The sequence below is a fragment of the Xiphophorus maculatus genome, chromosome 17, assembly GCF_002775205.1.
Source record: "Xiphophorus maculatus strain JP 163 A chromosome 17, X_maculatus-5.0-male, whole genome shotgun sequence".
NCBI classification, from domain to species: Eukaryota; Metazoa; Chordata; class Actinopteri; order Cyprinodontiformes; family Poeciliidae; genus Xiphophorus; species Xiphophorus maculatus.
In genome coordinates, this window is record NC_036459.1 from 4,016,096 (window position 1) to 4,028,260 (window position 12,165).

Below are 12,165 nucleotides of genomic sequence, written 5' to 3' on the forward strand. Positions count from 1 at the left end.
CAACAGATCACAGATCAAAATCTGAAAAGATCCCAGATAATTGGCGCTGGGGTTTGAAAAGAAGACAGATTTGGTTTGAGTTACCCTCCACGGCAGCCCTCTTTAGCTGCCGCTTCTTTGCGGCTAATGCTGGAATGTGACAACTGGTCACGGCAAAGAAAAGAGGGCCCATTCTGGATTGGATACAGTTCCTTTTAGGACGTTAACGTGGCTTTCTCAGGCATTACAAATGTCGCATATGAATCCGACCGCTGAAAGCTGACAAAACACAGAAAAGCATCGACACCCAAGACTGTGACATTCAGGGTGCAGATTTAGATTCTCTACATTCCCAAAATAGCTTCATTTTTTAAATTTAGCAGCACCGTCCGAGTTGTTTCAGGTAGAACAAGCGATGCAGTTCTTGGTTTGTTTGGACAGTACAAAAGTTTCAAGATTCTTTCTTCAGCAGAAAACAGACTCCTGAATCGACATTGGGTTTGCCTCTACCAAACTACAGACAGCATGATTTATGACTACTGTAGCTAACTGCAGCCAAAGCAAGAATTGTGAAGGGAACACTGCAGTTCAGTATGTCACATTCCTTATGAAAAAGATTTTCTTTTTCCTTCGGCAAAGAAAAAAGATCTCAGCTGGATGTTGTCATGATCTGCCATGCTTTTGACTATCTTTAGCAAAGGAGGTACGTGACACTCTAGAGACTCTTTGGTTGATGCATAGGTGTGAAAAGGTGTTGCATATTTTCAAATGTAAAAATATGATGTGCACCAAATTAAACTGCTACGCTGAGAAAATGTGAGCTGGAAATGTGTCTGCAGCGTTTAGGGCTCCTACTTTGATTCTCGCGTGTGAGGACGGAGGGTAGTGGTGGGTTCACCGTGATGAGTTTGGGGACCTGGGGGAGCCCGTCTTTATAGGTCACTGTGCCAGCACCCACAGCTTTTTGGAAGTAGGCCAGTGGAAGCAGAAGGTGGAATTAATTAAAGGAGGGAAGAAGGGCGGGATTGTACCTGGAGCTTGAGGACATGACAGGTTGGATTGTGGTGAAATAGCAATGCCACTGAGAAAGTGCAATGCTTTTCATTGCTACTGCATGAATATTCAAATTATCCAAGCTTAATTTCTGTGTGTTACGTGATATATTTAGGCATTTTTAAATATATAGCAACATCCTCAAATCTGTATGTATAACTTTTACATCTACTTTCTTTTTTTTCTTCTTTTTTTAGAAATACCTTTGGTTAAATAGCATTAAAGTTTGACATTTAAAAAAATGGTCACAATGTAGATTATTTTTGCGTATTACGGTGAAAACAAGCCATAAATTCAATGATGCAACACTGAATGAATTCCATCAGAAGCAACACGTTTTTATCAGAACCTGGCTGCCATTTTAAATATACTCTCTATACACAGCCACAATTCATTAATTTTGTCCCTGTCAATTTTTAATCATGCGTCCCATTTATCACTGTGTCTGCAGGCGACTCGGGGAGGCCACCATAATTACACATCTACAGTCAGACACCGTAATTAACTGTCAAGCCCGCGCTGGATGGAAAATTGAGAACTGATTGGTCTCTCATTTGTCTTTGGCGCAACATGCTGAAGGAGTGGGTGGATGGAGGGTGTAGAAGTCTGTCTCAGTTCACTGATAAAGCTGGGAAAGACAAAAATTGTGTAAGAAAAAACAAAAGCAACTGCTTTTTGTCGAATTGTTAACATGAATTTTTAATTTAACCGTAAAATGTATCGGTTCTCAACTTTTAAATGTGACTGTGCTTACTTACTTTACCTTTGTTATATTCAACTTCTTTATAGAAGGTGAGCAATATTCTCAGCTCGCCTTAAGTGATTGTATAAACAATAAATTATCAGGACATTTCATTCTCTTAAAATGCACACCAAGTCCTTTTAGTCCACCGCCTGAGGTTCAGCAACCATTTGCTTTATTAGTAATTGATTTATAAGGCTGGAGATTCATCAACGCCTTTTATTGACAACATCACTCAGGAAATGCTGTGGTGGGTCAAGCTTCCTGTTTTAACTTGGATGGCATTGTTGTCAGAATGCCTTAAAATTTGTGTGCTCAATTAAGTGGAAGCAATCAATCAGTTGCACAAATGGAAATTATTCCGCTGATAAGTAGAAGTGATGGTCGGATTCTCGTTAATTTAGTATGCACTCCCACTACCACTAAAATGCAGCGTCTTCAAAGGAAATGATCAAGATATTGAGTTGAGTTGACAAAGGGTAACAGGAAATATAAATCCTTCCTGATATGGTTGCTTGGTAGAAAGCATGCATCAAGAGGGACTTAACCTGAAAGCCTTTTAATAAAACCCCATAGTAACCCGTCTGTTGCCATGGTACCAGAATCTGCTCTCACACAAATTAATTAATGGAGTTAGGATATTTTATTTAACCATCACTAAATGTAAAAATTACCATCACAAACGGAGCTTGTTGCAGAATTATGCCATTTCTAAATTATTAATAAAGTCACATTTATCTTGTTTGGACTGGACACCTATTCAGGCTTTACTCAGAGTAACTCAATATGCATAGTAAAGTTCTAACTGATTCATCCTTTTCTCCTGTGCAATTATTGGTAATAAATAGAATATTGTTTAGTATTTTGCACATTCATACTTCTAGCTCTTCTGGGTGACAGCAGTGGTTCGATACCCTTTGATGCTGTGGTGAATGATATGAGAAATCCACTATGAAAGCTTATTTTTCAGTACTGAAGCAGGAGAATTTATTCAGGGTGATAATACAAGAGTATTACTCTGATTAATTGACTGGGACTACAAAGTCAGAGTCAAGGTTATTTATTTCCCTTATTCGCATTATTAATTTTTAGATTCTGATCCAATTATTGTTTTTTTTTATCCCGTGCTCTTTTATGGGCCACATATCATTGCTTTCTCCTCTGTGTAAGTCTCGGTACCTGTTTGTTTGAACGCCAGGCTCTGGTCTAGTAATTTTGTTAATCAAATTCGCTCTGCTGCTCTTTTATGATCCGTCGTTTTGTATGGCTGTACTACTGAGGGCTTTTTCTTCATTCTAGTGTAAAATAGCTGCTCCCATGATTGCTCCATGTTTGAAATTCACCAGATCAACACAGAGAAATGTGCCAGAGGTCAGGAATGTTGTATTCATACGTCTCAAACCATGCTGGAGGACTCGCACTCTTAGCCGTTAGCTGTTTACTTCTTTTGTCAATCAGGAAATGGCTTCATGAAAAAGCAGGTCTGCCATCTAACAAAAGAGATGCACAGGACTTCCTGACATTTAGCTCAGACTGTTTCTCCTTCTTTGAAGGTGAGAGCCCCCGGAATGAAATGTGCACGCCCAAAGACTCCGACTCAGACAAATCAGGGACGTGGAGGAGGCTTTATCTCCATCAGCTGTGAGCTGACCTGATGGGCCTGATGGTGATGAAGCTGGAGCAGCTGGTCTTCAGTGATGAGGAGTAACTATTACAAAGTCTGTTAGTTTGATTGCAGCAACTATATACTGGAGTGAAGAGGATAATGTCTGTAATTATTCTAAATTGTTGATTAGAATTACAATTGTAAGCTACTTTGTGATTATTTACCATTAAAAACTAATATTTTTTTTTTTGGCTTAATGATCAAAATGTGAAAAGGTGGGAACAGTTTAGCAAGGCATTGTAAGTGTCATTTAAAAGAAACATACAACTTACATTGTTAAAATCTAGAAATACAAAAAAAGATCCCCATATTTCTAGTTTAGGATTCCAGACTCTTAAAAGTCTGGAAAATTTGGGAATTTTCAGACAGCCTGAAACTATGCAAGAGTTCTGTATTAGCTGCATCTGTTTTAAGTTTTAGAAAACATGTCCTTCAGCCTTTCATTCCATCTTCGCCTCTTTTGTTTTTGTTCAACGAGTGGAACCTACTGAAGCTGCACAATGAGCAACTTTTTATCAAGAAAACACATAAATCTTTGAAATTTTGCAAAAGAAAACTATAAAAGGGTAACCATGGTTTACAGCAGTAAATATGAAATAATTTTTGCCCCATGTCTCATTCAGATGCTACAATACTAGATCATATATAAAAGCATAACAAAATCTTTCCAGCTTTTTCCCCATCTTATCATATCATAAGTCCCCAGCAATGTAGAAAATCTGTCCAACAGCAGTTTATCCTCATGCACACATTTCATACGATGGAAAGAGTTATTCTGTCTGAGCAAGGCATAAAATCTGCCAAGCTAATGCTCAACTTCATCCTACACACCACAAGAAAGGAGAGGGTAGACAAAGCTCTGCGTAAATCTTTCACAAGCAGGCAGCTGGCAGCGAGACAGTTTTGTGAATGCGTTCGAGACATTTAAGCATTTTCCTTCTCCCTCCACATCCCACGCCGCCTTTGCGTGGGACCAAGTGTGGGAAAGTAGCGGTGCCACTTCTGGTTGGGGTATTGTTTCTGTCAGGGGTGTGTGTTGGTAACGTGTGATGTTTGAACACGCCCTTAATGATCACTTCCTGCTGCCAATATACAAACCAAACAGATACAAAAGAGCTGATTCGAAAGAAAATATGTTGTTTTTTTTTCCTGAAAGTTTATTGTGCGTGGGTTACAATTGCTTCACGGGGCAAAGAAACGGGCTTTGAGTGGGCAAGAAAGCTTCGTTGTGAACGAGAGAATGGTGAGAACTAGAAATCATAACACTTCTGGTTCTGGTGTCAACCACTGAACATCTCACATCTCTATGTTGGCTGTCATTGCGCCGCGGCTGCACTCTGGCAGGAACATAACCGCTGATAATCAGCCAGGGAATGAATCAGTTTGACCCAGCTGGGTAATGGCTTCATGCATAATTGTTCACCACTAAACTGTGATGGATGGAAGATACTCTTGGGTGAGAGCTGGTACCTCAGCAGGAGCAGGAGTGATCACTGAGCTGAAATTCATAGGCTTTTTTTTTTTCCCATCATTCCTATGTGTGGTTTTATTAGAGAATGACATCCACCTTGGTGTTTTTTTTTCACCCCTGACAGCCCTTCATGTTTGAAAAATTAGGAACAGTGTGATCACTCTCTCATCCATTCGGCTCCCCATCCCCTGTTACGCTGATCTTGTCTGACAGATCTGGAAGCTGTATCCAGATAATCATGAAATCATTAATCCATATTCATCCAATGAAAAAGAAGTTAGGAATCTACAAAGAACTTGATTTCGAAAGCAACTTGTTGTGCTTTAAATGAACAAAATGCACTAACCTTCCAGGGAAACCAATCGCAAGAAATCCAGTGGTACTGAAAAATATCCTCAGAGACTTATATACACTATATTCCTGCTCTTTCTTTTGTCTCTTTGCACAGCGTTCTTTTCACTTCACTGTTGTGGCTTTTAATCACTCATAGGTAATCAGGAGCCAACTTGAGATTGCTACAGCATAATAACTTGAAGTAAAAATATTAGCGTTTCATAAGTGTAAGAAAAGATTTGTTGTACTGTGTGTCTCCTGTGGGTGGATGTATGGATGGATGATGATGGATGGATGGGATTCTAAAGACGTGGCGCACCGACATAGACAACAGATTACAATTTTAACAAAGCTGAATCTCACTCTTCTGACAAAACAGGTCTCATCCGTATAAAATGTTCCATAAACCTATAAGTGCAAAAGAATTGCCAAGAATACTTATTTATTTTGATGGAACCCGAGCTTCTGACTGTAATATGTTGTAAATATTCTGAAAACCATTTCACAGTTTAAAATTCAGGCCTTCATTAATTCTTCCCTCCATCTATCTGGATATAGGTTTTGTGTAGCTGCATACAGTTACTGTATATACTGTATGTTTCTGCAAAAAGCATAAGTAGTGAGTCTTTCCAATGGTGCACCAGTATAATACCGACACTGTCTGAACTGAGCCGCCTGCTGCTGCGTTATGGCCATGCCTTTAATTGGAGCTCAGTTTGCTCATTAAGGAAATTGAAGTTAAATAGAGCTTGGGCAAATGGGGCCTGGTGCAAAAGGCTTTGGAGCGAGACAGTTCTGATTTGGATCGCGACAATGAAAGAGAAAAGAAAGAAATGAACATTAAGGCACGATTTAGGTAAATAAATGACATTTTTAAATAAGGCAGACATGTCGGACTTAGGAGAAAAAATATGAGGAAGAGGGTGAATGTGGGACGTTATAGAGGATAATTGATGAGAAGTGAAAAGGAAGAGAGCTGATGATTGTCCAGGAGACAATGTTCTGGCCGGTGTCCGTTAACAGTGCAGTTTTAGGATGATGAACTAATCCATCTCATTGTTGCCTTCAAGAAGCAGGAGGAGGCACTCTGCTACAAAACACTGTCATGTAGTCCGTCCTGATTATGTGAAGTGATGGAAGTCTATTACAGGACCAGAGATTATGTTTATATTTTCCCTTCAAAGAAGTTTATGAAGTTTATGACAACGGGGACGAGATAGGTTGCTGTTGGGTTTTGTAAAGTGTGTTTTAGCACTGACCTCTGAAGTCTTTAAATTCTGTGGGACCTTTTATGTGAAAATGCCGCTTGGGATGTTGAAATCCGGAAGAGTGAGGAGTAGAAGATGGAACAGGACTATGAAGAAAAAAAACCAGCTCTGTGTTAATATACAGAATTATACAGAAGGTAAAGGACAACAGAGGCAAAGTCCTAAAAAGCAACGAACTGGTTCTTTTACTCTATAAAAAGAGATTCAGTTAATATAATAAAGATGTTTTCATATCAGAAAAAATAAAACAGATTATCACTCTTTGGATCTGCTGATGTTGAGATTATTTTATTAAACTATTATTGTTCCTTTAAATGCAGTTTTTGCTTGGAAATACAACATGATTCGCGTGTAAGAAGTTCCAATTTAAGCAAAACTATTGTAGAAACTGCCTTCAGGTTTAAACATGTCCTTTTAAACTGGCTCTACTTTTGTAAATTTTAGGGATTAAAAAAAGAACTGCATGAAAAGTACATTTTTTTTCGCATTCAGTTTAAAAAGCCATCTTACGCTCACTGAAATCCATTTAAAAAAAAAAAAAAGCCAGCTATGTGGAGGCAGCCCTTGGCACATGAACACGTAAATCACTGGTTGTGAGATCACTGCCTGGGAGCCAGTGGAGTGCCTCATTTGCATTCTGAAAAGACAAATACCCAAACACTTTAGACAGATTGGTTATTTTCCTGCTTGCAGCAGAGGACTGGTGAATAGCAACTGTATCAGAAATGGACCTAGAAAAATCTGCAAATATCCCCTGTCTGTCTTTTTAAATCTAAAGAAAAAAAAGGTGGAGAATTTTACCTCCCCTACCTAAAAGAAAAAAAGAAAGAAGTCTGAAAAGACCAAACACGTCCTGTACTTTAGGGATTGTGAATGGACTCCCCTTCAGCCCGCCTGCCCCACATACGGCGGCTGAATACAAAAGACCCCCTTCTGTAAGAGCAATCACTACAGGAGGCCTCTTTATCTGCCCCGCTGCAGCGACGTGCCACAATGAAGCCATCAGTGGACGCTGTGTCGTCGCACACTCACGCATGCGCGCACGCCAGTGCGTACAAAGGACGAATGCGTTGCATGTAACCATTTATTGCTTTAGTCTTTACAGGCACATGCACGAACCCGTTCCAAAAGCCTCTCAGCTAATGAGTTCTTTTCATCCTCCAGTGCCGGGCAGAAGCAGGGAGGGAGACGAGAGCTCGGTGCCGATTTGAATATTTAAATTATTTACTGGCACCCAACAGAAGGGAAAGCAGCGTGACGGGTGAATCCCGGGTGTGTTTTGGTTCGAAAGTGTGCGACGTTATTGCCTGAAAGGTCCAGGGTGGGCTGGATGTTTTGGTTTTATTAGGAGACGCCAAAAACGTCAAAGTGTCGTCCAAAAAAAAAAGAAAAAAAACTAATAAAACTTTCACTGTCCTCGTATGGCGTGTCCTTCCACTCTCACAGCGTTTTTTGTAAAATATTTTTTAATATATAAATAATAGCTCACCGAGGGAAAGGAAGAGACTTTGTAAACTGTATGATGTAATGCTGTCAGTTCCCTGGAATATCAGCGGCAGAACAGTTCCTCAGCAACAATCCTGGGAAGTAGGGCTCACGTGATTCCTGAGCTGTAGGCGAGCAGAGAAAAAAAGAAAGAAAAAAAAAAACATTCCAAGAATTAATTAAGCAATTATTTCTTTGGCACAGACTCTTCTCTAGCTGGTGTGGATCTTTATGTTATTTTTATTTTTTTCTCACTTTCACATTAGTGTTCCATTTGTCTGACTTTACTGGCTGTCAGAGCTCAGTATTGCCCTGTCCGATTTCTTTTCAGCACGCGACTCTTATTTACAGTCTCCAGACAAAGGAAGTTTCTGACTGGCCTCGTTTTCTGGGCTGCTTTTCCATCTAGGGCAGGGGTCTCAAACTCCAGGCCTCGAGGGCCGCAGTCCTGCAGTTTTTAGATGTGCCACAGGTACAAAACACTGGAATGAAATGACTTAATTAGCTCCTTCTTGTGTAGATCAGTTTTCCAGAGCCTTAATGACCTAATTATTCTGTTCAGGTGTGGTGCAGAAGAGGCACATCTAAAAGTTGCAGGAGTGCAGCCCTCGAGGACTGGAGTTTGAGACCCCTGATCTGGGGTGTGACAGACAAAGAAACCATCCTAAATGATAATCAAACCCTGGGGGCAGTTTGATTGGTCAGTAAAACAAAATGTGTTGCCTGGTTAAAAAAAAAAAGAAAAAAAGAAGATGACAAAAGAAAATCGACAATCGGGTTGCATTGTGTTGTTGCAAATTGTTCCTAATTGTACCTTATCTCCTCTTCCTGCTGCTTCTAATTGGCTTATCGGCAGTCACACCAAGAGCTCTGGTGCTCCTTTCACTGTTGTCCTACAAGTTAGTGTATTTTATCCCTCTAATGGTGTCTTGTATTAAACTCCTAGAATTTGAAAACTGCTTTATTGCTCTGCAAAACCATTCCTGCTCCCTGAACTTCTGTTTTTAAATAGTTTGTCGCATTATGTTTAAGTAGATTATCTGACACCAAAAGGGAGTATTTCTTCATTTTTGGGCCAAAAGTGGGCCATTTATACAAAAAAAAAAAACTTAACCTCATTGTGAAGCAGAGTGGTGGCAGCATTATTCTTCTGGGTGGAAAGGAAAGCTTATTAGTGTTGATGGATGGAAGTAAATACTGATAAAAGCAAGACAACATGTAACCTCTAAGTCCAGGCCTAAATCAGGTTGAAAATCTATTTGACAACTTTAAATTTGCTGTTCACAGATGTTATTCATCCAGTCTGATTGTGTTTAAAGTTATAGCAAAGAGGATCGGGCACCAGTTTTAGTTGCTAGATGCGCAAAGTGACATGTAGCTTTGCACACCTAGCGAAGACGAGGGGATGAATATAAATACAACTGCTTTCAGATATTTCTGTATACGCATTGTGTTGCTTGCATTGTAGAGTGATGAATTACTTCATTCATCTGTAAACCCCAATAAAATACACAGAGTTTCGTGGTTGTAATTTGAGCCAAGGACTGTGGGCACTTTTGCAAGGCTCCGTGCCGTATACATCCCCAGGGCAGCAGGGATTGATCGGTTCACAAGGTTTAAACAGAAAAGCTGGTTTGTACTACAAACCCGACCCCGTTGACTTCAGCCCGAAAAGAATGAATCGCCATTTTTAGGCTGGAAACGAGCCTCGGACTGAGGTGGAGGACTTTGACAGGCGGTTAGGTCTGGCAGCAGTGAGAAGTTCCTCCAGTCCCGAGGTGCTCAGAGTACAGTCATTGGTCCCCCACATCAAAAATGAGACAGCTGGGGAAGTTTGAGCTTTTGGTAATGGTGCATTCCAAAGGCTCTAAAACAGGAGGTGTCTGGCAAGTCCCAATGGGAGGAGGCATTGTGGCACACCCAGGACTCCAGGGAAAGATAAAGAGCCAGAAGCTTGGGAATGTTTTGGAGTCTCACAGAAAGAGCCTGAGTGCATGAACGGACAAAGTTACCAAAAAAAAAAAATCCCATCTTAAATGTTGAGACTCAATTATTGTTAAGTTATAAAAACCTCAATTTGGGTTCATTTAATTTTACGAGTCACTCTGCATTTTGTTCTCAGTTTTTAGGAAGCATTAGCCACTTCTTAAACAGTCTGAAATAAACTTTATTTGAATAGATTATTTTACTTTCAGTTACCTTAGCCAGCTCAATCAAGTGCAGTACGCAACTATAAACTGACTGTCCAAGACAAACAAACGTAGTTCTGCACAGGATTCACTAAAACAGCTCGGAGCCTTCCCATTCATCACTGTTCACCCCCCACAACCCCTGGTGAGCCTCATTTGTCGTACGCTGCGAGTGTACACAAATGTTCGGTAATGATCCGTTAATTATGAGGATCCCCCAAAGCCTGTGGGTGTGAAACCACCTGTCCGTGTTCATGCTGGAACCAGTGACATGTGGACACGCTGTGGGAGCGCATTCTTTGACTAATTGCTAAATTTTGCAGCTGGTTTAAGACATGTAGCTTCCTAATTTCTCTTAGCCGCTATGATGATCAGAAAGATGAAGCAAAAAAATGATGAACAAAAACTTACAAAAAGAAAACCCCCACAGGGAACGCAGAGCAGAGCAAAACCTCAGGAACCAGGCAGGAGAGAACCAGCAGGAGGAAGAGCAAGGAGTGAGAGCAGGAGGTGTGTTTAAATACCACAAGGCTGATTAGATAACGGGCTGCAGGTGTGAGAAGAGAGAGAGAGAAAAAAAATACACAGAAAGCACACAAACAGGGGGACTAGGAAAATGAATATAACATTAACAAATAATAACTAGACATGAGGAACACAGTTAAACTAGAGTAACTAAGAAAGGACTGTACTAAAGTAAAACAGAAACGAGGCTGATCTAATCCAACAATGAAACTACGGCAATCAAAGAACAGTAATCAAAACTAGAATCAAACCCAAAACAATCCATGACCTGACATCTTCTACATTAAACCTACTGATTGCTATTTTGATTACTCAAGAAAACATAATTCAGCACAAATGTTGAACAGAGATTTTAGTATCGGTTTTAGGGTTTCCACTGCACAGAATGTTATACCTTTGTCCATATTTGTTGCAACTGCAAATATTTCTAATTAATCACATTTGTCTTTCCTCCAAGAAAGTGAAAGAACCAATATTTTTAGCCGCCTGACCAGTGGTGCTGGCATCTCATGATGTAAACTTTACGCAGATTGGAGTGGGTTATATATATATATATATATACTGTATATATATATATATACATATATATATAAATATATAAAACATTTCAGACTCATTTAATGTTCTTTTTCTTTTGCTTCCTCAGTCGAGCCATCAAGACGAACCAGGATCTTCTGCCAGAGACGCCGTGGACCAACATCCTGTATGATGATTTCTGGGGGACACTGCTCACCCACAGCGGCAGCCACAAGTCATTCCGCCCGCTCTGCACCCTCTCATTCCGCCTCAACTACACCCTGCACGGCCTGCGACCTTGGGGTTACCACTTGCTGAACATCGTGCTGCATGGCCTGGTCACGGCCATGGTCACGGCCCTCAGTCACTCGCTGCTCGGCAGGGGCTTGTGGAGCCTCCTCGCCGGCCTCCTGTTTGCCTCTCACCCGGCGCACACCGAAGCGGTCGCCGGCGTGGTCGGCAGGGCGGACGTCGGTGCCGCTTTGTTTTTCCTGCTGTCTCTCCTCTGCTATGTGAGACACTGCGGATTACGGGGTGACAAATGGAGGGCTTTTCAGAGGAGGACATGTGGCGGCAGCTCTGCTACCAGATGCTGGGGCTGGATGCTGGGCAGCCTGTGGTGTGCAGCTGCCAGCATGTTGTGGAAGGAGCAGGGTGTGACTGTGCTGGCTGTGTCGGCCGTGTACGACCTCTTTGTGTTTCAGAAGCTGCGCGTTCGCCAGGCACTGCTGCTTCTGTTAGGGAAGGTAAATGAACTCTGGCTGCTTTTGTTTGTGCGGTAATTGAATTGTGTGTTTGTGAAATTGAGAAGGGGTAATTAGGAAAGCCATTAACTGGTGCTGACCCACAGCTGGTGCTTAAACATCAAGCTTTTCCTTAACGACTAGAAGTTCATAAACCCTTCTGGGTTCTTCTTGTGGTTTTTTTGATGTTTCAGT

The 12,165-nt window shown here is 41.0% G+C and overlaps 1 protein-coding gene across 2 annotated transcripts in view; it reads left to right on the top strand.

The window, feature by feature from the left end:
- tmtc2 (transmembrane and tetratricopeptide repeat containing 2) overlaps nt 1-12,165 on the top strand; it is a 52,985-nt gene that overhangs the window by 12,573 nt on the left and 28,247 nt on the right. The window contains exons 1-2 of one of the 2 annotated variants that reach the window (XM_023350153.1): nt 3,347-3,478; nt 11,358-11,973. In XM_023350153.1, the coding sequence (XP_023205921.1) occupies nt 3,429-3,478; nt 11,358-11,973 (666 nt within the window). In that variant the 5' untranslated portion in view covers nt 3,347-3,428. Of the gene's footprint in view, nt 1-3,346; nt 3,479-11,357; nt 11,974-12,165 lie in introns of those variants that run through there. The other variant, XM_023350152.1, reaches the window with a different exon arrangement.